Source organism: Herpailurus yagouaroundi, unplaced genomic scaffold, assembly GCF_014898765.1.
Source record: "Herpailurus yagouaroundi ecotype Mexico unplaced genomic scaffold, PumYag 77, whole genome shotgun sequence".
NCBI lineage: Eukaryota > Metazoa > Chordata > Mammalia > Carnivora > Felidae > Herpailurus > Herpailurus yagouaroundi.
Genome location: NW_024412388.1, coordinates 19,589,285 through 19,613,840, shown reverse-complemented (window position 1 = coordinate 19,613,840; position 24,556 = coordinate 19,589,285). Strand labels below are relative to the sequence as shown.

The window sequence follows — 24,556 nt, the reverse complement described above, 5'->3', positions numbered from 1 at the left end:
CCCACGTGATGGCTATTTCTGCTTGTCTCCCTCCCTAGGCTGTGAGCTTCTCAGGACAGGAAAAGCATTACTCACCCATCTCTCACCCTGGTGTCTGCTGTGTAGTTAGTACTCAGAAAAATGTCTGATGAATGAAAAGGATTCGTGGCTTTGCCACTGACTTTCGAAGTGACTTTGAATAAGGCCCTTTCTTTCCCTAGACCTCAGTGTCAAAATCTATAAAACAAGGGTTCTGCACTATGTCTCAAGGAAGCCCTTTCATCATTAAAGTGAACTTAGTGGTCAGTGGACGCAGGAGGGATGGGCTAGCTGGGGTGGGGTCTGAAGGTCTCTAGCAACATGCTGTGCTCAGGGATGGGGTCAGAGAGAGGGACTGCCCAGACTCCTGTTCTTGAGTACTTGGGAGCTAGTCAGTACTCTAGAGGAGGGGATTTAGGGCAGTGAGGGATCACTGGCTATTAACCCCGCAAATCCCAGTAGCCCACTCCTTGGGTCCCATAGCTGGCTTACCAGGCTGGTATGGGAGGAAGACTAGTTTCTGCAGGAAATTCTGGTACCCACTCCTCCCCCCACGCCTGCCCATGAACAGGCTGTTCTTGTTTACGACCCTCCTCCCAGGAGAACAGTGATTGCTCATCCCTACATGTGATTTGAGAGGGCCGGTCTTTCAGGCCTGGAGGAAACTCAAGCCCCAGCCAGCCACTTGGCATCGGAATGTTCAGCTGGTCCCCTCCTGGGGCTCATGTGACCAGGACCCAGCTATAAATATCAGAGGGGCCACAGACCAAGACAGAATTCGGGCGCCAGGAGAAGAAGGCAAAGAGGCTCTGGCTGGGTACTTTGTGACAAAGGCAAGACCCCAGGTCTACTTAGAGTGAGGCAGGTGAAGGAGGCAGCCAGGTGAACCCCCAAACCTCCTGACAATATGGATTATAAGTCAAGCCTGATCCAGGATGGGAACCCCATGGAGAACCTGGAGAAGCAGCTGATCTGTCCCATCTGCCTGGAGATGTTTACCAAGCCGGTGGTCATCTTGCCGTGTCAGCACAACCTCTGCCGGAAGTGTGCCAATGACATCTTCCAGGTCAGTGCTTGGGCACAGCCCTGTCCAGGGGCCCCAGGTGGCCGCTCAGTGTTCCTGTGGTGAAAGCCGTTCTCTCTTAGTCTAGGACTTCTAAACCAGGGCTGGTTTTCTCCCGTCTAGAGCGAAGCCCCTGCAGAGGCCTCTGGGCTGGGGGCGGGGGGCTCCGAGGCGGCTCTGGCTGCCCCATTCCTTCTCCATGACGCGTGTTTCCCCTCCCCACCCTGCCCGCAGCCCCCACCGCTGCCCTGAGCCCGCAGTTGACTCTCCAATCAGGAGTCAAATGCCTCAAGCGATAAGTGGGAGAGGCAGGAGAGAGAAACCAGACCCCTGAGGCTGGAGCCAGCTCCCTGGTGGCAGGGGGCCCAGAGCTTTAGGAGGAGGGTGGCCAGGCCAGGAGGCACTGGGCAATAGAGGCACCTTCCCTTTCAAGTCTATTGCCGGTAATAAGGGGCTGGAAGGGATCCATCTTCTTAACAAAGGAATGGGAGGGGCGTCCTGGCTGGGAAGCAGCCCTTTACAAAATGTTCTCTTACTCTTCTATCTTTCAAGTAGAGGCCTACATAGTTGGCTGTAGAGATAATGCCCACTGCATGAATGGGTAAACGGAGGCTTAAGAGTGAGAAGGTTGCTTGCCCAAAGTCATTCAGAGGATAGCCGTGGCTTGAACCTAGGTCTGCTGACTCCCAAACTCGCTGACTGCTGTGTTACTTCTCGAGTGTTCCCTGTGTAAGTGGGCTGGCTCTCATCTCAGGATGGGGAGCTCCAGGTCGAATGGTTTGACAAGAATGGTTGAGGGAAGCAGGAAGAAGGACGATGGGAGATCGTCCCAGGCCTCACCCCTGCCCTTGCCGCCCGCAGGCCGCAAATCCCTTCTGGACCAGTCGGGTCGGGTCTGTGTCCATGTCTGGGGGCCGTTTCCGCTGCCCCTCCTGCCGCCACGAGGTGATCATGGATCGTCATGGAGTGTATGGCCTGCAGAGGAATCTGCTGGTGGAGAACATCATTGATATCTACAAGCAGGAGTGTTCCAGGTCAGTGTGCTTTGCTGCTGGGGGCCCGTCCTTCCTCCCCAGATGGCCAGTGCCCAGCTCTCCCAGGCTCCTTCCCATCGGCCCAGGATCCAGTGCCCTGGGCTGGAAGAGACACACTAGTCAGTCCAGAGAGCCATGTCCGGCTTCCTCAGGCAGAACAGAGGCTCATTCCCATCTCCAACACTGGCTCTCGGTGTCACTCAGTGAATGGGAAGGGGCCCAGACATCAGGCTGCCCTCCTGGGAGAGACTGAGACAGGAACCAGGGGAAGGCCGAGTTGTGAGAGGGAGAGGAAGACCCTGGGGCCAGCTAGTGGCTGTGACAGGCAGAGAAAAGGGCCCAGAGAGAACGCGGCCAGTTTCTCCATAGTGAAGGCAACAGCTACCATCCCAGGCCCCGGGGACGCTTCCTCCTGCTGCTGCACAATAATCCCGTGGATCAGGCATGATTTTTATCATCCCCATTCCACGGATGAGGAAGCTGAGGCTCAAAGAGGCGAAGTCAATTACCTAAGCTTTCCCAGCTAGGGAGTGGAATGGGCTGGGAACCGGCCCTGCAGATCTGGCCCCAGGTCTCCCTGTTTGTAAAACAGCAGCTCTGTCTCAGGCAGAGAGAGACAGAGACAGAGAGACAGAGACAGAGAGACAGAGAGAGACGGCCACCAGGGAGATCTTTACAAATCCAGACACCTGACAAGACTCCCAGGCTGCTGCCCTCGCATTCTTTGGTCCTAAACCGTCACCAGGTGCCTGCCTGCTGGCAGTGTCCTGCCTAAGGAGAGGTGACAGACCAATGTCAGTGAGAAAAAGCCCTGACTCTGTCACTAATCTACTGTGGGAATCTCCGGTGAGTCTTTGAGCCTTCATTTCCCCTGTCTGCAGAAGGGGACAGTGAGGTTTGTTCCTGTGGCTGTCAAATAGGGCTTTGATGGGAAATGTTAAAAATATCAAATATTTATTGAGCACCTCCCGTGTCCAGGCACGGTACTAAGCATCTTCCATGCACGATCCCTATTTAATTCTCACAGTAATCCATACGGCATTCTTAGCCGCATTTTCCAATGAGGAAATGGAAGCTCAGAGAGGGTCAGAGGTTTGTCTAAGGCTCCTCAGCAAGTGTGAAGCGGAGAGAGAGCCTGTCTGACTCCATGGTGAACACTCCTGACTGCTGTTGCCTCTCGTGTTGCTGGAGTTCAGCACTGCAAAAGTGCATATACATTACTGATCGTTATCATAATAACGAAAGCAATATTGCATCTAAGCAGTAGCCTCCCCGCCCCCCAGTGTCGACCTATGAAGAGCATGTTATGTTTGAACGCTTCAAGGCCTTTCCACATCGTTGAATGGCAATGATAGCCGCCCTTTTTGGGGGGTCTGCTCTGTGCCAGGCTCTACACGCTCATTGCAGACAACTGCCATGATCCCAGTGGCTCTGGGATAAAACCAAGCCTCAGAGAGGTGAAATCACTTGCCCAAGGTCACAAAATGAGTGAATGGAGGAACAGTCTGGATTTGAACCCAGATGCTGATGCCTGGGGTTGGAAGAATGGGCATCTGGGATGGCAGTGGGCACGGGCACCAGACCCTCAGGGTCTTCCCTCACCTCTGCCGCTACAGCCATTCCAGAGCTCGATTCCCTGGGTGGGTGGGTAGAGAGTGACCCCTGCCGGCATTGGGTGGGGAGGGCGCTGGGTTAAAAGTCTGGAGAGGGGTTGATTTAAGAACCAGCGGAGACAATAATGTCTGGGGGTGTGATCAGTTGTCCAAAGCTGTTCAGGGGTGAGGCCCTGGCAGGGACGGGGGACAGTCGCCATTTGACATTTATGAGATGCTTGCTGTGGTAGGGGCTGGGAAAGCAGAGGTGGTGTAGACATGGTGTTGGCTCTAAATGAGTGTAGTCTAGCTGGGGAAATAGGAGCTAGACCCAAAAAAACTGAACCTCAGGGAGGAAGTAACCGATACCCCAAGAGAAGCACAAATAAGATGCCAGAGTCCCTAAGTAAAGAAAACGACTGAGGGAGAAAGAATGCGTGTTTGGGAAGGAGAAAACTGGACGCTGGAGAGACTTTCTGGATTGTAAGCCAAGGCTCAGGCTGGGCTGTTGGTCATCCCTGGGCTGCCCTTTTTCTGATTGTGTGACTTGGGGCGCACACATTTCTTCCTTCTCTGAGCCCGATGACACCCTCACGGCATACTTACTGATAGACTCTCTCCACCTGTTGAATTACCACCTCCTCCAAGACACGTACCGTACCCTGCAAATTCCGGGGTGAAGAGAGTAGACAGGTTTCCCTGCTGTGGTGGAGGTTACAGTCTGGTGGATTAAATATAGAATTCAGTGAGGCCATGAGTATAAATTGCTTTGCTCAGGTCAGGCCTGTAGTAACCATGAGCTACGGGGACTATAATTAGATCAATGCACTCTTGCCTCCCCTGCCCTGACTTGATGGGCGACCTTGGGCAAGTCAATTCACCTTTCTGGGGTTCAGTTTCCTCTTCTCAAAAATGTCCCCGGTTCTGACTCTGGGATTCTACAACCTTTCCCATGTCCTGCACTGGCAGGGTCCTATGGCAACTCCATCACCCAGAGTTTGGGGCCAAGGATCTGAGGACAGCCTCGGTGTCCCTGGCTTTCCTGGTTCTGGGTCCCCAGAAAATGAAAAGGGTTGGGAACAGCCAATCACTGAGAGCTCAGGCCATAGATCTGGGGGTGGCCCCCTGGAGCTGGGGAGGAGGCAGGGACTCGGAACGCTCACCGTGTGACTTGCGACTCTTCTCCACTGCAGTCGGCCCCTACAGAAGGGCAACCACCCCATGTGCAAGGAGCACGAAGATGAGAAAATCAACATCTACTGTCTCACGTGCGAGATGCCCACGTGCTCCATGTGCAAGGTGTTTGGGGCTCACAAGGCCTGTGAGGTGGCCCCGCTGCAGAGCGTCTTCCAGGGACAAAAGGTACTGGCTGGTGCCACTTCTACCCCCAGCCTGGGTCTGCCAGGCGTGGCCAGATGATTCAGGATGTGGATGTGGTCCCTGTAGATCTGCTGAGCCGGCCTTTCAGGAATAGTCCCTCGGGAGGGACTTCCCAGGCCACAGGGACAGCAGCTCCTGCCTTCCTGGGAGAGGTGGCTGAGCTCATGGGTTATACTTAGAGCCACTTGAGAGCATCTGGGTGTGGCCACAGGGGAGAGACCGGACCCCTGGGCCAGGCCACCAGGGTCCTCTCAGGCCACGACCTTTGCATCCCAGTGTGCTTTGGGCCCAGATACCTCTTCCTGTGCTGGTGACCTCTCCTAAGCAGGGGGTGGCCGGGAGCCCTCTCCCTTGGCCTCCAGGCCTGTGGGAGCCCTATCATCCTGTCCATGCAGTAAGCTGTGGCCCCTCTTTCCGGACACTTCTTCCCTGCCTCCCACCCTTCTCTTGATCTCTCCCTTCTAGAACTCTCCAACTCTGTTTCTTTCCTGCATCCCATCTTTCCTAGAAGCAAGCCCTTCCTCTGCCAGAATGTTGCTGTGCTTTTTCCTCATTTCCCCTTCCTGGGCCTCATCTGTAAAATAAGGGATGCAGTATTTCTCCGATGCTCTCTGCTCTGGCCCTGAGCTGCACCTCAGCAAGAGGCTCTTTCTAGCAGAGAGGGGAGTGAGGGTGCCACCCCCAAGAAGACAGGCCCTGAGACTATTTTTTTTTTTCTTTTTAACGTTTATTTATTTTTTGGGGACAGAGAGAGACAGAGCATGAACGGGGGAGGGGCAGAGAGAGAGGGAGATACAGAACCGGAAGCAGGCTCCAGGCTCTGAGCCATCAGCCCAGAGCCCGACGCGGGGCTCGAACTCACAGACCGCGAGATCGTGACCCGGCTGAAGTCGGACGCTTAACCGACTGCGCCACCCAGGCGCCCCGCCCTGAGACTATTTTTGTCTCTCCTCCCCTGATCCCCCATCCCCTCCCCCCATCTAGACGGAGCTGAGTAACTGTATCTCCATGCTGGTGGCGGGGAACGACCGAGTACAGACCATCATCACTCAGCTGGAGGACTCCTGTCGAGTAACCAAGGTGAGGGGAAGAAGAACTTCAGACTCTGGGGGTCTGAAGCCTCCTGGTGCAGCCTGGTCTCTGGGGTGAAGGCTCCCCTGTGGGTTGTGGCTAATGGTTGGGGCCTGGAGGCAGGGATGGTGGAGGAGGGACCGACTAATCCATTCATCCACTCATTTACCAAATGCTTCTGGAACATGGCTGTGTGTCAGGCCCTGCCAAAGGCACTGGGGACGGGGTGGTGAACAAGACAGACCTGGTTCCTGACTTCAGGAGCATCCCAACAATAATTCCCAGTATTTATTCAGCACTTGTAGTTTTCAGAGCCTTGTCTTTGATATGCTGTAGACTAAAGCTTCTCAGACTTGAAAGTGCATTCAAATCCACCCTGGAATCCTATTAAAGTTCAAGTTCTGGTTCAGTAGGTCTGGAAGGAGGCACGAGATTCTGCATTTCTTTGTGCCCCAGTTGCTGGTCCATGGACCAGCTGTAGAGGCAGAAGGAAACGTTTCTATCCCTGTAAAAGCATCTGTGACTTTCCACTCCACTTGATGTGGGGTCTGGAGATGAGAAGGGGGGGAAATGGATCATCATACTCCTAGTGGAGGAAGAGTTGTGTGAAGGATGACCTCCAAGGAAGGAGGGAGACATCGTTACTACTCACGAGGTGCTCCCAGTCTGATAGAGGATGCTAGAGCCCCCATTCTTATGAGATACTATGATTATACCCATTTTACAGGTAAGGAAACTGAGATGTAATAACATCTATGAGAGCAGGGAGCCTCAGTGAGGAGGCCACTAGAGGAAGAACTGTTTCTCTGCCCCTGCAGATGTAGAGCTTCCCAAATCCAGTCTTGGTTGTAAAATGGGGAGGAGGGGGGTGGGAGGAGAGTGGCTTGGGAGCACACAGGAAGCCCAGAATCCATCATCCCACTTGACCCTGGAGTCTGTTTTTGAGGAAGGGGCTAGCTTTCTCCGTGACACCAGCCTCCAAACGTCCCAGGAGGGAAGTGCTGGGGATAGAGAGGAGGACCCCACAGGATGTGACTCTGAGATTTCTGTCCCCAGGACAACAGTCACCAGGTGAAGGAAGAGCTGAGCCAGAAGTTTGACGTACTGTACGCCATCTTGGACGAGAAGAAGAGCGAGTTACTGCAGCGGATCACGCGGGAGCAGGAGGAGAAGCTCAGCTTCATCGAGGCCCTCATCCAGCAGTACCGGGAGCAACTGGACAAATCCACTAAGCTGGTGGAGACAGCCATCCAGTCCCTGGACGAGCCTGGTGGGGCCATCTTTCTCTTGGTGAGCAGGACTAGGAGGGTGTGGGCAAGTCGCTTCAACCCACCAGTTCTGTCTAAGGTGTGAGCCACGCTCCATCACTGGTCACCCACGTGCCCCTGGGCAAACCACTTAAAAGCTCTAAGCCTCAGTGTCCTCGTCTGTAAAACGGGCCTGCAACAATTCCTACCTTCCTTCCTCTTAGCTGATTTTATAAGGATCAAATAGGAGGGTATTTGTGAAATGGCTTTGTAAGCTACAAAATGTGGTATTCATGTGGAGGCCATTTGTTGAGCACCAACTGTAGGCCAGCCACAGAGAGGACTGAGACACAGCCCTGCCCTAAGAAAAGCTTGTTGGGGGAGACACGAAAGGATCAGCTTATAAGGCACAAAGCCCGGTCCACAGTATGTGCTTAGGAAATACAGGAAATTTTTCTGTAGAAAACAAGACATTGGGTATAAAAAGGTGACTAGGGTATGATTCTCATCTTGGGGGTTTGGGAGTTTAAGAGTGTTTCGAATGATACCCCTAAAATCCAAGCTTCCAGCCACGACAGTGGATGGGTCCTAGGGTGATGACCGACACCTGTGCGGACCATGAACAGAGGGAAAAGGTACAAGCTCTGTTCAACTCAGGGCAGGGAGCAGGTCACAAGGGGGCTAGGGACTGGCACCAAGTGCCCATCTGTGGCACCGTGACTGGTTTTGCTGACTTCTTGGGGCTACTTCTTCTGCAGTCCTAACCTTTGCTCTCTCTCTTTCCTCCCACAGAGTGCTAAGCAACTCATCAAAAGGTCAGTGTCTCTCTAGAGCTCTGATCCTAGCTCCCACCTAGCTCCTAGCTCCCACCAGGGCCTCTCACTTCTGTCCAGTGGGTCTCCCCCTTTGCATTAGGTCTACTGGGAGGGTCTACCTCAGGCTAGCTTTCCTGGGCTTTGCATCCCCTGTCTTCTTGGACCACCCATTCTGCTTGTGACTGGCGAGGAAACACTCCACCCTCCAGGGGGAGGCTTTAGGTGCCAGGCCTGGGTGTGGGCACAAGGATGTGCACAGGTGAGGGTTGGAGCTGAGACACCCTCTTCTTTCACGGAGGCCCAGCAACCTTACCCTGTGCCGCCGCCCCGTTTCTCTCTTCCTCCCTCACAGCATTGTGGAAGCTTCCAAGGGTTGCCAGCTGGGGAAGACAGAACAGGGCTTTGAAAACATGGACTACTTTACCTTGGACTTAGAGCACATAGCAGACACCCTGAGGGCCATCGACTTTGGGACAGGTAAAGGAGGTGGCTGTGTCATGCATGTACTTTCCCGCTGGACCCCTGGAAACTTGCTTTCCTTCTACTGAGCCCCGTGTGCAGGCAGATACACTAGCAAACTCTCAAACTCATAGAGCCAACTTCTGGATGAGCCCAGAGCCTAGCACAGTGCCTGGTCCATAATTGGTGCTCGATAAATTATGTCTGGATCCACTGCACGGAGGCATGGGGCAGTAGAAAGAGCATGGCACCTGCAGTCTGGCAGATTAAGTTCAAATCCTGGTTCTGCCACTTGTTATCTGTGTGACCTTTGGTGAGCTCCCCCACCTCTCTGAGCTGCATTTTCTTTCTTAGTTTCTTTTTTCTTTTCTTAGTTTGTTTCTTTCTTTCTTTTTAAATTTTTATTATTTTAAGTAATCTCTACACCTAACGTGGGGCTCAAACTCATGACCCCGACATCAAGAGTTGCATGCTCCTCTCATTGAGTCAGCCAGGTGCCCCTGAGCTGCATTTTCTAACTTCAAAATTAGGTTGAACGTGGGCCTATGAGGGGCACCTGGGTGGCTCAGTTGGAGGAGCATGGGACTCTTGATCTCAAGGTTGTGACTTTAAGCCCCATGCTGGGCATGGAGCCTACTTTAAAAAAAAAAAAAAAAAAAAAGCCACGGACCTACTAATAATGACCACATCATGGTGCTGTTGCAACAAATAACCCAGAGCAGCTTGTCAGGTACTAGACATGTCCTAGTGATTGCCTAAAGCTGGTCTTCGCTTCAGCTTCTTAATGCTACATCTCTGATACTCACACACCTTAATTTACCTGTATTATATCCTCATTTCTGTTTGTAATTACTCTGTCATAGAGTATCTATAATAATTGTAGCAGCATCATCGTAACAATAATAAGGGAGAAATAATAAGGGAAAATGAGGAAACCGGATAAAGAGCAAAGATTTAATAATTTGCTCAAGGTCACACAGCTGCAAGGTAGCTATTTAGCAACAGAGAAAGAGAGTGGATCCAATTTTGCTGAATGTCGTATTGATTTGAGAGGTGATGCCCCGCTGACCGAGAAAGACAGAGCTGGCACCTCTCCCACAAGCTTGTAGAATCTGGTGTTGAATCTGTGCTCAGAACCCCAAAATACCACGTTCACGGGTAAGGACGAAATGCGTCCCAAAGCTGAGATGCCAAGGGACTTGGTCATGTCCATGACTGTGGATCATCTGCTCCACTCTTACCCTCCTTAAGCTAAGACAGTCACGAGTGGATCGCACTGTGTGAACAGCACGACGCTGTGGGACCCACGCTGCCTTCCACGATCGCCCTGAGGCTCAGGTCTTTCATACTGAGGGTATATAAATGGGGGAGTGCATTTATCGAGCACTTTCTATGTCCCAGGCACTAAGCCTGTGACCTAAATTCTGTCATTGAACTTCATGAGGTAGTTTCTGTTGTCATCTCCATTTGTGGTTAAGGAAATAAAGCCAAGGGAGGGTCGGTGATTTGCTGGAGTCCACACGGCTAGTAAGTAGCCCTGTGGACTCCACCAAGGGCCATCTGGCTCCCAAGACCCTGGTGAGGATTCTCTGAGACAATGCATCTAGGCTTGACATGGCACTTGGCACATAATATGCGCCCAGCACAGGCTGCTAAGAGTAGTTACATTGTGATAATTAAACAGTAAAAACAACAGAAACCCCTGGGTTATGCACAGACCCCCAGCTACGCAGCTGGAAATTGGGCTGACCTGTTGGAGGCATGAACTCTTTCCAACCTCTCCCTACACACTCTGGACAAATGCTCTGGCTCTGCGGTGATCCCCTCAGGGCCCCAAAGCATCGAGGAAGTGGCTCGGGCGGGGGTGGGTAGAGAACAGAAACGTCCCCTGTTAGTGGAGCTTGGAGGCAATGTCCTGCAATGGGAAGGTGAGGACACAGGTTTTGCGGCTCAGTCACCGCCTGTCTGGGGCTCGCTCCAGAGAGCTTTGGAGCGGATGGCCCCAGGAGTGTCCCCCACCAACACAGCCACCCCTCTGTAGGCTGTGGAATGAGGAAACCCGGACAGGGAGTGCTAGGCAAGCAGATTTCAAAGGCTGAGCAAATTCCTTCAAGACAAGGACTCTGATCCCTGAGAATTCGAGTTTTTTGTCCATTCTCTCCAGGTGATACGTACCTGTCTAACTGAGAGATGTGCCCAAGCACAAGGTGTGCTTTCCCAAAGTCCCCTCTGGTCACTGGTAGGTCAAGTGATAGGAGCCGCTGTTGCTACCGGAGCAAAGGAGCGTCTTGAACCCTCTCCCTTGGAGGGCTGTGGGAAGGGAGGAGGAGGCCGGGGGAAGGAGGAAGGAAGCAGGACTCTTTGCAGCTTAGGCTTGGCGGGCTCGTCACCTCTGGGGCCACTGATGTCGCTGCATGGCCACGTGGCCCTAACGGGGGGCATGGGGAGGGGTTTGGAGAAGTGCGGTCCCCTGCCTGGTGCCCCTTCGAGCGGCTTCTCTGAGGAATTGGCCTCATCCTAATACGATTGTTCTTTGTCACGTACAGATGAGGAAGAGGAAGAGTTCATTGACGAAGAAGATCAGGAAGAGGAAGAGTCCACAGAGGGAAAGGAAGAAGGTAAGAAATCCATCTGCCTTCATTCATTCGTTCATTAATTCATTCATTCAACAACATGAAGTCCTGATGGTGTGTAAAGCGCCACGCGGGACCCTGGGAATGATGCCAATATAGGGCGATGATGCCAATACGTGTTTGACGCCTTTGTGAAGGCAAAGTCCTGTTCCCTTTAACCTTAGAGAGAGAGAAAAAAAAACAAAACAAAAACCTAATCATAATAAAAAGCTCCCATTTTATATCTAAATGACCTTCCTGAGTGGAGAGCAATACAGTGTAACAGACACCAGGCTTGGCACTGAGGTGTTTTGTTTGACCAGCAGAATGCTGAAATTTAAAAAAATTTTTTAAAATATTTATTTCTGGGGCGCCTGGGTGGCGCAGTCGGTTAAGCGTCCGACTTCAGCCAGGTCACGATCTCGCAGTCCGTGAGTTCGAGCCCCGCGTCAGGCTCTGGGCTGATGGCTCGGAGCCTGGAGCCTGTTTCTGATTCTGTGTCTCCCTCTCTCTCTGCCCCTCCCCCGTTCGTGCTCTGTCTCTCTCTGTCCCCAAAATAAATAAACGTTGAAAAAAAAAATTAAAAAAAAAATTTATTTCTGAGAGAGAGAGAGCGAGCGAGACTGAGCGCGAGCAGGGGAGGGGCAGAGAGAGGGGAAGACGCAGAATCCGAGGTGTCAGCACAGAGCATGACACGGGGCTTGAGCTTGGGAACCGCGAGATCATGAGCTGAGCCGAAGTCAGGCGCTCAACCGACTGAGCCACCCGGGCGCCCGATACTGGGCAGTATAATCCTGACCTGTTCCCAATGTTCTGAGTCTTGGGCTACTCATCTGTACATGGGGACAAAATACTACTGACCTCAAAAGGCTACGGTGGAGAGTAAATTAGATGATCATTTAACACAATGTCTGGCACCTAGAAAGGACATGTTTGCTAATTAGCACATGTGTGCTAAAATTATTTTTCAAGCCAATTTACTATTGGAACTAAATTCCAATCCAGTTGAACAATATGGGATACTCTTCTGGAGTTTTGCATTGGATGGGCTATCCACGGTGTTTTGACAACTAAATTCTGTTTGGGTTTAAAAAGAAGAGGCCAGGCCGGAATTGGAGTCTGATCGTTTTGTCACCGCGGCTTGGGAAGCCCCGGATCCCCCTGTGCCCTGTCTCACCTTGTGTTTCCCGGTCTTTTTCTTTCAGGACACCAGTAAGGAGCTGGATGAGCGAGAGACCTTCTAGATGCAGAGAGACTGGGGAGGGTGGGGATGGGCCCAGCTGCCTTGGTGACAGGCCCGGGGTGGGAGGGGTCGGGGCCCCTGGAGGGGCAATGGGAAGGTGTATCTTCTCTCTGCTCAGAGAGCAGGGACTGGCAGTAGGACCCCCACCACGGTGTCCAGCAGCCACTGAACCAGAATTGGAAACGTGCTTGAAACAACCACACGGGACACTTTTCCACGTTGGTGCAAAATGGAGTATTTTGTACATTTTTTAAATGTGATTTTTGTATATACTTGTATATGTATGCCAATTGGTGCTTTTTGTAAAGGAACTTTTGTATGATAATGCCGGGTCATCGCGGGCCTGGCTGTTGTTAGGAAGAGGGGAGGGGAGCCTCTTCCTTTCCTCGGAGGGAGGGCTGGGTGGCACTCGCAGGCCTAGAAAGGGATACTGTACTGTACAGCTGTCGATGCCTGTCCCTGACACAGGGGACGGCAACTGAGTTTGTGTTATATGTCGTTTCAATAAACGCACAGCACTCTCTTTCTGTTATTACCGTAAGAGCTGGGGTTTCATTCGCCTCGTTGTTCCCGAGAGGGGAGCGCGGAGAGGCTGGACAAAAGAACGGATGGAAAATGTGCAGCAGGAGGCAGACAGTAAGGGCCAGGCTAGATGTCCATCCCGACAAAGAAGGAATTCTCTAAATTAGCATTTCCCAACGGGAGCTTCGTGGAGAATCCGCTCAGAGAAACAGGTTCAATGCTTTGTCCTCTGGTTCTTCAGAGACTGAAGCAGAGAAAGCTTCAATGCTTTCGTCTAGGGGCGCCCGGGTGGCTCATTCGGTTAAGCGTCTGACTGTTGGTTTCAGCTCAGGTCATGATCTCATGGTTTGCGAGTTCAAGGCTCACATCAGTCTCTGTGCTGATGGCGCGGAGTCTGCTTAGGGTTCTCTCCCTCTCCCTCTCTGCCCCTCTCCCGCTTGCTCTCTCTCTCTCTCTCTCAAAAATAAATAAACAAACATTAGAAAAAATTGCTTTAGTCTAGGAGCGATCCCAGGGCAGCCAGAATGAGAACCAGTAGAAATGAGGCAGGAAAGGAGGGAACCAAATACAGAGTGTCACATAGCTGAGCTGGCCACAGCTCCACCAAGAGGACCCCCCACCCACCCCCGCCCCTTGCTCAGTCATGTGAGATGTTTCTAGCAGGTCATAACACAATACGGCTCAAAGCAGTCCATCAGAGGGAAGAACGAGGGAATTTCGACTCTTGTCTCAGAATCGAAGTGGCCTGCCAGAGGGTTAATTCCCTTGAACTTCCAGGTTTCACCGCTTGACCCCTTGGGGCAGCTTCGGGGGAGGCCGGGTACCCCTGGGCCTACAGGTGGTGGAGTAAGCAGAGCCCCAGCGGTCCAGTCGGGTTGGACCCGGGTGCTGGTCCCACCGCAGCGGGCACAACAGTGGCTCTGCTGAAGCCCACCAGACTTCATCCGGGGAAGGCCAAGACAGCCAGCCACCAGTGCTAGGGGATGAGGTAATGACCAAGGCCCGAGTAGCCACCCCCACCCCCGCCGCCGGAGGGGCCCAAGGGCTAGGAGAGAGGTGAAGCTGAGCGGATCTGAGGAGACACATTAATTGGGTCTGAAGCCCTGCAAACTTATAAATCTGAGGAACGCTGTCGAGGAGGTCCCTTTTTTTTTTTTTAACGTTTATTTATTTTTGAGACAGAGAGACAGAACATGAATGGGGGAGGGGCAGAGAGAGAGGGAGACACAGAATCGGAAGCAGGCTCCAGGCTCTGAGCCATCAGCCCAGAGCCCGACGCGGGGCTCGAACCCACGGACCGCGAGGTCGTGACCCGAGCCGAAGTCGGACGCTTAACCGACTGTGCCACCCAGGCGCCCCAGAGGAGGTCCCATTTTTACGACATTCAGAACACAGCAGCAGATTAAAGGCTCTGAGCAGTCCTGCCATAAAGGAAACTATAACTCTAGACGATGATTGGTCCATCTGATTCATGGTGTTTGAAATACTGCCTCTCAATTTTTTTTTTTCTTTTTTTTTTTTTTTTTTTTTTTGTAAATTAAATATCTAACACAGCATTTTCCAACTTATTCATTCATGTGACATCCTCCAGAACGAGTGTCCTGGGGAGCTCACTTTACAGAAAGTATTTTATTTATTTTATTTTATTTTTATTTTTTTAATTTTTTTTTAATGTTTATTTATGTTTGAGACAGAGAGAGAGCATGAACGGGGGAGGGGCAGAGAGAGAGGGAGACACAGAATCGGAAGCAGGCTCCAGGCTCTGAGCCGTCAGCCCAGAGCCCGACGCGGGGCTCGAACTCACAGACCGCGAGATCGTGACCTGAGCTGAAGTCGGACGCTTAACCGACTGAGCCAACCAGGCACCCCGAAAGTATTTTATTTTTATTTTTATTATTATTATTTAAAATATTTTATCTGAAAGCGAGCGAGTGCACGAATGGGCAGGAGAGGGGCAGAGAAAAGAGAGAGAATCCCAAGCAGACCCCACAGTCAGCACGGAGCTCTATCCCACAACCCTGGTATCATGACCTGAGCTAAAATCAACAGCGGACGCTCAACCGACTAAGCCACCCAGGTACTCCGAGGCATTATTTGTATATGGAATTGTTGGATTCTAGAAGAGGCAAATTTAATAAAGAGATTAAAGAGAGGGGGACCAGTAATTGGAGTAGGAATATTGAGGCCAGGGGTCCTAAGAAGGGAAGGAGTTAGGATAGCCATGAACAGATTTCTTTCCAGGAAAACCATCCTTAGGATGCATGGCCCCGAAGGTGGAAACCAAAAGGTTATGATAAGAAGGACAAAAATTAGCCCCAAAAGGGGATGAGGATTGTATTGTGAGAGCAGGACATCAAGGCTGGGGGGAAACTCCAGGTAAGTTATGATTTCTGATCAAGTAGATTTGGAAAGGACACCCTGAAAGAAACGGTTGAGAATGAACTCTTGGAATTGGGAAGGAGAAATCATGTGAGAGTTTTGGGAGGAAAGTATTTAGGGAGTTTTTCTAAGACAATATAGAATGATTGAATGAGAGAGATTGAATGAGGCGATAGGCTGGATTCATAGGCTTCCAGGCCTCTGGGTGTGTATCACCCGAGTCTGGTTTGAATAACAGGTGTAGATCTCCAACCAGCTTAGAGCTGTACTTAGCCAAGGGTTCCTCATCTGGGGCTAGAGCACTCTCGATTCTAGAAAGATGGATCCACGCGGAGAAGCCGTGAAGTTTTTCCACTGTTGGAGTGTTTAGGAGGACTCAACAGGTTCCAGTCCTGACAGGCGTGAGTAGCTTTTTGTCCTGCAAAGAGTCTTACGATACACTCAATCCCTGGATGTAAGTTTTGGATGTATGTTATGTGAGAAAGAGGGATCAGGTTTTGGATTGTAATGGTTTTGATGGTCATTAATGGTGGGGACAGTTTGCCCTAGGGATATAACCTACTGTGTAATTAGAATAACAAAAAAAAAAGAAGGCCAATGAAGAGCCCTTTGATAGTTGACAAAAATCTTCCTCCAGCCCAGGAGTTTAACCAATCATTAAAGGAGAGAGAGAGAGAGAGAGAGAGAGAGAGAGAGAGAGAGAGAGAGAGATCGTTTAAAGCGCCAATGTGAGTATTTATGTCGGTTAGTAACCCTGCCATACTTTTGTGGTAATCTGGAGTACATACATAACACTGTGTTTTAATAAAGCATAGGTTCCTCCTTGAGCTGCAGTGAGGATATCAAGGGTCATCGGTTTTGGAGGGCTACCTTTTGAATTTGTGGATAACTGTGAGTTGGGCTTGGTTAAAGATGGCCATTGTATGCTTGGCTAAAGTTCTATTTGCAATTTTCTATCAATAGAGGTAGTTCCCGGGACAAATATGGCTAAGGGATAAAACCATCAAGAAGAGCTCTTTGTTTGAGGTCTAGCCTTAACAATATCCTAATTACGAGGAATCACTGGCAAGTGGGGGAAGGCTCATCTGGGGGTATGGGCTTCCCCAAGTGCATCATCCAATCCAATCGTAAAGAAAGTGGGGCCATCCATTATCTTCCTACGTCCATAGTTAACCCCATGCCGTGGGTATACTCTGGCTTTTAAGGAGGGATTTTGTCATCCCAGCCACACAGCATCGGTCAAGGTGCTACGTGAGTTACACAGTTGTCGGGGAAGCCATTCCATTTTCCAGCTGTTCAAATAATTATGTGTCAGGGCACCCCAGTGGCTCAGCTGGTTAGGTGTCGGACTTTTGGTTTCAGCTCAGGTCATGATCCCAGAGTCACAAGATTGAGCCCTATGTCGGGCTCCAAGCTGGCAGTGTGGAGCCTGTTGGGGTTCTCTGTCCCCTCTCTCCCCCTCTCCTGCTTGTGCTCATGTGCACACACTCTCTCTCTCAAAATAAGTAAACTTAAAAAAAAAATCATATGCCCATGGGGTCTTGTAATCCCCACAGAATACCAAGCACGAAGACGGTCTAATCATGAGCTATTGTGGCAATTTCTCTCTGAAGTTTACCTCAAGCTGTCTAGCTTAGGCAAACAACAAACACAAAAGTTCAAAGACAATCAGAACTAGAATTTAGCATCCATAAAGGTGTGTTATTGAAACGTAATTTTTCTTTCTAAAATCACCCTTGGGTGCCTGGGCAGCTCGGTCAGTTAAGCTTCCGACTCTTGGTTTTGGCTCAGGTCATGATCTCACAGTTCATGATACTGAGCCCTGCATCGGGCTCTGTGCCGGACAGCAAGGATTCTCTCTCTGCCTCTCCTCCTGTCCCTCTGTCCCTCCTCCACTTGCACTCTCTCTCTCTCAAAATAAACTTGAAAAAAATTAAAAAAATAAAATCACCCTTATTTCTTGAGATAGCCAAATCAAGACTAGTTTGTCCAAAAAACAAGTCCAATTTTAACAGACTTGGCCTAATTATTTACATAAACTCAACAAGAATAGTGATTGATCATAAAGATCTTTCAAAATTTGCTTTGCTGGAACTCTTCATAAGGAATCTCCATTGAACTCTTAGTAGCCTTTCTAGGCCAGAAGCCAAGCCAAATACTTGCCATCAGACATGCCTGCAATACCTATAGATTTGGGTGAATTCCTCTTCTCTAGGTCCCCCACATATCCCAAACTTCCTGCACCTGCCAGAAGTGACATTCTTTACTCATCTGCTAAAGGTTCCTGGGAACTCTTGAAAGGGCGGGCCTACGCCAGCCGACTCCATCTTGTTCTGTGTCCTTCATCTTGACCACACCTCCTCCCCTTGAGTAACCCCCCCTCACCTGCCTAACAGGACTCGGACCCTTCCCCAGGACCCTTCCCCAGCCAATCGGCTGAGGCCACAGCCATTACCTCACCAACTGCCCCCAGGCCCCAATAAAACCTTTGTCCTTTTGAAACTCGCTCTCTTTCCCTGGTATCTCACCGCTGCGTCGGTGCAGGTAGGGGACTGAGCTAGCTCGAATAAAGGCTCTTTGCTTTTGCATCGGACTTGGCTCCCTAGTGGTCTTTGGGGGTCACGAATTCTGGGCATAACACTCTGTAAGCAAGGTATCAGGCCAACATTTCCAAAGGGCTTTATTAAGCCTCCAGGGGCACCTGGGTGGCTCAGTTAAGCAGCTGACTTCGGCTCAGGTCATGATCTCATGGCTTGTGAGTTGGAGCCCTGCATCGGGCTCTGTGCTGACAGCTCGGACCCTGGAGCCTCTTTGTATTCTGTGTCTCCCTCTCTCTCTTACCCTACCCGCTCTCTCTCTCTCTCTCTCTCTCTCTCTCTCTCTCTCTCTCAAAAATAAATAAACATTAAAAAAAAAAAAAAGAACTTAGTTCCAAGGGGCTTTCTTGGATTCATGTTTCATAAAGTCAATCTTCGTTCCTTAAAGCTGTCTGGTCATATCTGAACTATGTAGGTCTCTCTCAAATATGAAATTCTAGCTGAAGCCTTTGTAAAATAACCAATGTTTCCAATGCTGTCCTGTTATAAGGAGAAAAGATTCTTATTGAACTTATGTAAATAACTATGCTTGCCATGAATGAAAGAATACTTACTGAGACTTTTTGAATTTCAGAGGGCTCAGGTAGAGACAGAAAAATTAAAGGCTTCAATTGTTTCACAAATGAATACTTTATCACATTTCTGTGAGTCATAGATATCTTATGAGAAAGTTTCCTTAATCTGGAAGAGCAAACATTAGAGAGCCAGCAATATTTTAAGCAAGAGTCACAAAAACCATAATCATTTTCCTCAGTTCATTTAGTTCCATGCTACTAATTTTTGTTCAGTTTGAATGCAGCTTTTTAGTTAGTTCTGGAAGTTCTTAACCATTTAAATTTTATGAACTTAAAGATACCAAATACCTATATTTGTCAACATTCTTATGAATCTCCTTGAAGAAGATGAAACATGTTTCTCAAGAGCATCAGAACAATAACTATAAATACAAGGAACTCCCAAATGGACATTGTTAACAATCTGATACGAGAGTTTATTATGATGGAATTGACAAGGAAATTCAGTTATTTCTGTGACACATTGAATCTCTGGGTTGTTAAAAACCTTAGGAAGTTTTAAAGCACATGCCTAAATAGGATTACAGATCATCAAAGACCTGATAAAGACAAAACATAGAAACTGGTTTTTCTGGGCAAAGAAAAGAAAAAACAACTTTGTTTACATTTTCTTATCAAGAGCAGATAACAATCCAAGAAAACTTTGTCTTTTAATTTTTTTGAGTTTATTTATATATTTTTGAGAGAGAGAAAGAGAGCAGGGGAGGGGTAGAGGGAGAAAATCCCAAGCGGTCTCCGCACCGCCAGCGTGGAGCCTGATGTGGGGCTCAAACTCACGAACCATGAGATAGTGATTTGAGCTGAAATCAAGAGTCAGGTGCTTAAATGACTGAGCCACCCAGGCACCCTGAAAACTGTCTTTTTAACAGAGAGAAAGCAGAATTTCAGTCTTATACCAGTGTACTTTATTTTTTTTTTAATGTTTATTTATTTATTTTGAGAGAGAGTGTGAGCAAGGTAGGGGCAGAGAGAGAAGGAGAGAGAGAATCCCAAGCAGGCTCCAGGCTGTCAGCACAGAGCCTGATGCAGGACGTGATCCCAGGAACAGTGAGATCATGACCTGAGCTCAAATCAAGAGTCGAACACTAAACTGATTGAGCCATCCAGGTGCCCCTTTATACCAATGTACTTTTAAAATTCACTCATTTTTATCTTAGTCCATCCTGACCACCCGTAGAATTCCGTTCCAAAGATTTCCCTTCACAAACCCTGTGCAACTTTCTTTTGCATTCAGATTTTGTCCCAAGCCACTTCTCTCCAAACAACCAGTCTCATTTTATGACAAAATTACTTTCGTTTCTTTCAACAAAAATATATTCCCGTTCCCTACATCTTTCTTACACATTTCTTACTTTCCTACATAGTTTTCCCCCCTTATATCCATCAGTCTTAAATACATTTAGCAGAATTTTGAACTAAGAGAACCTTAGTTTTATGGAAACCAATTTGACAATAAATTTCATATTAAAAAAAAAAAGAACCGTAGTCTCCAGTGAAAACTGGAGAATTGTTACACCAGAATTGTTTAGATGGAAAATTTATGAATCAATTAAGCACAAAGCATGTTTTTCAACACACTCAAATATCCTTAGTTCCTCTGCAATAAGAAGTGAAAAACACAAACCTACTTTCAGTAATCAATGCTTTAGCACTCCATTCTATTAGGAAAAGACCTAGATGTCCAATGAATTCAATCCAATCTATCATCCAAGCAAAACTTTAAAGTTTCAGGTTACCAAAAACGATTTTAACAATTCCCCATGAAAACTTTGAGAGAGACAAGCCATCGTTTTGCTGACCAACTGCAACAGAGTTAACATGAGCTGATTTGATCTTCAGCAAACCTTGGTAGAATAAGTTTCAATTCGTTTAAATGTTGAATTGTGTTCCACTTTGGTCCACTTAAAAGTTAAGCAATTTGTTCTCCATTGCCAGTTTTTACCTGGGGCACTGGTGGGGAAATCTGAAGTGAGGGGTGTAAGTCCAAGGGGGTGCTCTTTGCTCCTTGACAGCAAGGGTTGAAGGAAGAGCCAAAGGCACCATAGCACCAAAAATGGTATACGAACCAGTTGTTCAGGCTGCACCCACGGTTGGTGCAGGAACAGGAGGAGGAGAGGGAAGAAGAGGTGAGGGAAGAAGAAGACAGTGCTGCCAGAGGGGAGAGAAAGAGGGTTCCCCATTCTAAACTTGCCAGATGAGCAGATAAGGTCAGACAGATGAACAGACGCCATGTTTTTTCACCAACAGGAAGGAATAGGCAGTTCCTCTCAGGCCAGAGAGAACAGGGAGCTTCCCTGAAACAAAAGGAGTTTCGGCAGCTGCTTGGGAATATTCCTTAGGGTCCCCTTCCCTAAGTAGACTAACCACAGTTGGCTCTAATTATCATAGCTGTTAACCCAGGAAACGAATGAGGGAAAAGCCCCCACAGACAGACAGAATAACCTGGGTCTATTGGAAGGAGGAACAGTGAGAGTCAGTATCCAGTATCTCAAGAGGTGACTGGTTAGCAGCCAAACATATTCTGCAAGAGGCTCTTAGGTCAAGGTCCCGATTTAGGGCCATGAAACCGAGCAAGACCCAAGTGGAACTCCCGACCATTTGGAGCTCCAGCAAAGGAGGTCAAGCTGGAGAATAGTATCAGAAGAAACAGTTCTGTCAGAGGGCTATACCTCTTGACCTGGGAGCTTGTCAAATTTGTTCCAGCTTTTCAGAACACAGCCCAAGGGTGAGTCCAAAGAAAGAGAGGAGGTTGCATAGTGGGAAAGACTGGCTGCCAATTCTCAAAGGAGTGACCTGCTGGCGGGAATGGAGCTCCCACTTGTCACAGTTTCATTCAGGGCATCCTGCTGACCTGAAAACAGACTGGACCTATAACAGGAGGACTGATCTTTCTGGTGGTGTCCCACCATGGAAAGGGGTTGAAGCAAACAGCATGGCACTTCCTTTTGGGGTGTCCCCTGGTAACAAGTAGAGCCAGATACGGTTTTATCCAGACTGAGTGGAAGAAAGGAGGGGGAGGACTCACCACTTGGACTAGGAGCATGTTTGCCTTCAGATCAAGATGATGCTGGATCTGTGGGAACACAGGAAAAGGGGCACAGGCCGAGAGAAGTGAGGTGGCTGAGAGTCAGCCAGTGTCGGAAAAGGTCCCACCTGAGTCCATAAGGTGTGTGCATTCGCTCTGAGTGAGCAGCCAGTTGCACCTGACTTTGGGAACAGGCCTTGGGGACAAAGTGAGAAGGCATTGGAAAGGGGTCCTTAGCCTTTACCAACACGAGCAGTCTGATCTGTTCACTCTCATACCTTCAGACCACACCTGGAAGCCACCCTAACCAGAGGGCTTCGGTTGTCTGGGAGGTACTGGGTTAGGCCACAACGGCTGAAAAAAGAAAGGAAAGGGAAGGAAGGGTCCCTCCAAAGAGCTGAGGGGGAAATCCCTCACATTTTCAGACAAGGGCAGTCCAACCGGTTCTGTCTCCCAGCTTCGGATCCTCACCAAGCAGTAACCCCTGCCCAGGTCCATCAGTTCCCCAAGGAGTGCTAGAGTTGATCCACCAAGGGAAAGTCCCGACAAATTCCTGGAGAATCCGGGGAGAGTTTCAGACTGACAAAGTCTCCTTGTGCAGTGTTCCCCCAAATGTGTGCGAGGGCGCTACAAAATCTCCCCGTACGAGCCACCAAATGTGGTGTCTAAATGGGGGTGTCTTTCCTGATCAGATGAGGGTCCCCAAATGTGGGGTTAGTGATTGGGTGGATGTCAGTGGCCCACAAGGTGACAAGAATTCACCTGAAGCAGAACAAAGGTCACAGAAGTTTATTGAATATACCTGCAAGGAAGTGGTGGCTTAAAGGCAGCAGAGGACAGGCTGTCTTTAAGGAGGCAGTGGGTGGGGGCTGTTTTTAAAGGGGACAAGTGAGGAGGTATGGTGACATATGGAATCTTCCCCTTTTCTGATAGCTGTGCTTAGTTGTAAGTAGCTCATTGGTCAGGTTAGGGCCTATGGATATTTGAGGTGGGTCACCTGATGGACCTGTCTGTATTCAGCCAGGTGGTTGCCATGGCCCTTTCTACATTCCGTCACTCAAACCTGTTTGCCTAAAGGCAGCCTCTAGACACACGGTGTAACATATTATGCACAACTAAACAAAACAAGCTGTAGAGTTTAATAAACTATCCCATAATGAAATCCTGTGTTGTTACTGTTCAAGTCAAGAAAAAGAACACTGCCAGCCCATAGAAGCCCTCATGTGGCCCCCTCCTTGGAGGTAGCCATGATCTTGTCTTTTTTTTTTTTTTATCTTTATTTATTTTTGAGACAGAGAGAGAGAGAAACATAGCACAAGTGGAGGAGGGGCAGAGAGAGAGAGAGGAGACACAGATTCCAAAACAGGCTCCAGGCTCCAAGGTGCCAGCACACAGTCATACAAGGGGCTCGAACTCAGGAATGGCGAGATCATGACCTGAGCTGAAGTCAGTTGCTCAATCGACTGAGTCATCCAGGTGCCTCTCTCCTGTCTTTTTGATAGTCACACACTTGCTTTTCTTTATAGTCCTAAAGTGTCGTCCTATAAAAGACCAAAGGAATGTGAAACCAGAAAGAGAGAGGTTTTCATCATTTTGAAATCACAAGAATCAGTATTACAACCTGTCCATATTCTGCCCCCAGGTTTCTTCTCCAGGTTACTGATAACGTGAGAAACAGGCATATCAGTCCACTATCTCATCATTTATCAGAGAGAGGAGAGAAGGCAGTCAAGGCTAGTAGTCAGTTAAAGTTTAAATTCTAGGGAGGTATCTCTTGATTGCAAATGAGAAGATCTCTACCTTGCCACACAAAGTGCTCTGCTTATCCTTCCAAACCAGAACACTTAAGGGTGGTAAGAAGGGTTCTTGATCAAAAGATTCCTTTAAGATCAGGCTGTAAGAGAGGGAACAGTCTTTTGAGGGGTTATTCCAATGAATCTTCAACACGGTTCCATAGGCTGCTGCATTAGAACCACCAGAAGAGGTTTATTTTTCCCTAAACCTCTAATTCTGGAAAATTTCAAACATGGAAAAGTAGAGGGAATAGTATCAACTACCCATCAATCAGTTTCAACAGTTATTGACATTTGTTTCTTCTCTATCATTACCCACTCCCTACACCGGTGTTATTTGGGGGCAAATCCCAGATATTGTATCATTTTATCCTTCAATAGTTTAGATAAAGGTTCTTTAAAAAATCAAATGACTACACCATAAAAAATGAACAATAATTTCACAACAGCATCGAACACTGAGGTTTTAAACATATAGATTCTCAGATTCCTCCCCAGACCTACAGTCAGACTCGCTGTGGAATGTGGGAACATATATACATATATATATATATATATATATATATATATATATATATATGTATATATGTTAAGTTTATTTGTTTATTTTGAGACAGAGAGAGAGAGTGTGCAAGCATACTCGAGTGGGCTTGAGTGAGCATGAGCACTGGGAGGGGCAGAGAGAGAGGGAGAGAGAGAACTTCAACCAAGGTCTGTGCCATCAACACAGAGTCCAACATGGAGCCATATGTATATATATATATATATATATATATATATAAATTTGTAAATTTTTTTAAATGTTTATTTATTTTTGAGAGAGAAGGAGAGACAGTGCAAGTGGGGGAGGGGCAGAGAGAGAGAGGGAGACACAGAATCCTAAGCAGGCTCTAGGCTTTGAGTTGTCAGCACAGAGCCTGATGAGGGGCTTGAACCCACTAACTGTGAGATCATGACCTGAGCCAAAGTCAGGTGCTTGACCGACTGAGCCACCCAGGCACCCCGTGTATATATCATTTTTTTTTAATTAAGTAGGCTCCACGCCTAGGGTGGAGCCCAACGTGGGGCTTGAACTCATGACCCTGAGATCGAGACCTAAGCTGGGACCAAGTTAGACACTTAACTGACTGA

At 48.8% G+C, this 24,556-nt stretch overlaps 1 protein-coding gene across 2 annotated transcripts; it reads left to right on the top strand.

The window, feature by feature from the left end:
- The first annotated feature begins 700 nt into the window (after positions 1–700).
- On the top strand, positions 701–13,075 carry TRIM63 (tripartite motif containing 63). Of its 2 annotated transcripts, XM_040465620.1 has the most exons (9): positions 738–1,084; positions 1,943–2,115; positions 4,901–5,069; positions 6,072–6,167; positions 7,215–7,448; positions 8,198–8,220; positions 8,573–8,697; positions 11,226–11,297; positions 12,497–13,075. In XM_040465620.1, the coding sequence occupies exons 1-9, from the start codon at positions 926–928 to the stop codon at positions 12,505–12,507; spliced, it is 1,062 nt and encodes a 353-aa protein (XP_040321554.1). In that variant the 5' UTR covers positions 738–925; the 3' UTR covers positions 12,508–13,075. The 2 variants fall into 2 exon arrangements, with proteins under 2 accessions (XP_040321561.1, XP_040321554.1); XM_040465627.1 differs by lacking the exons at positions 8,198–8,220; positions 8,573–8,697 and having other exon boundaries at positions 701–1,084.
- The last annotated feature ends 11,481 nt before the right edge of the window (positions 13,076–24,556 follow it).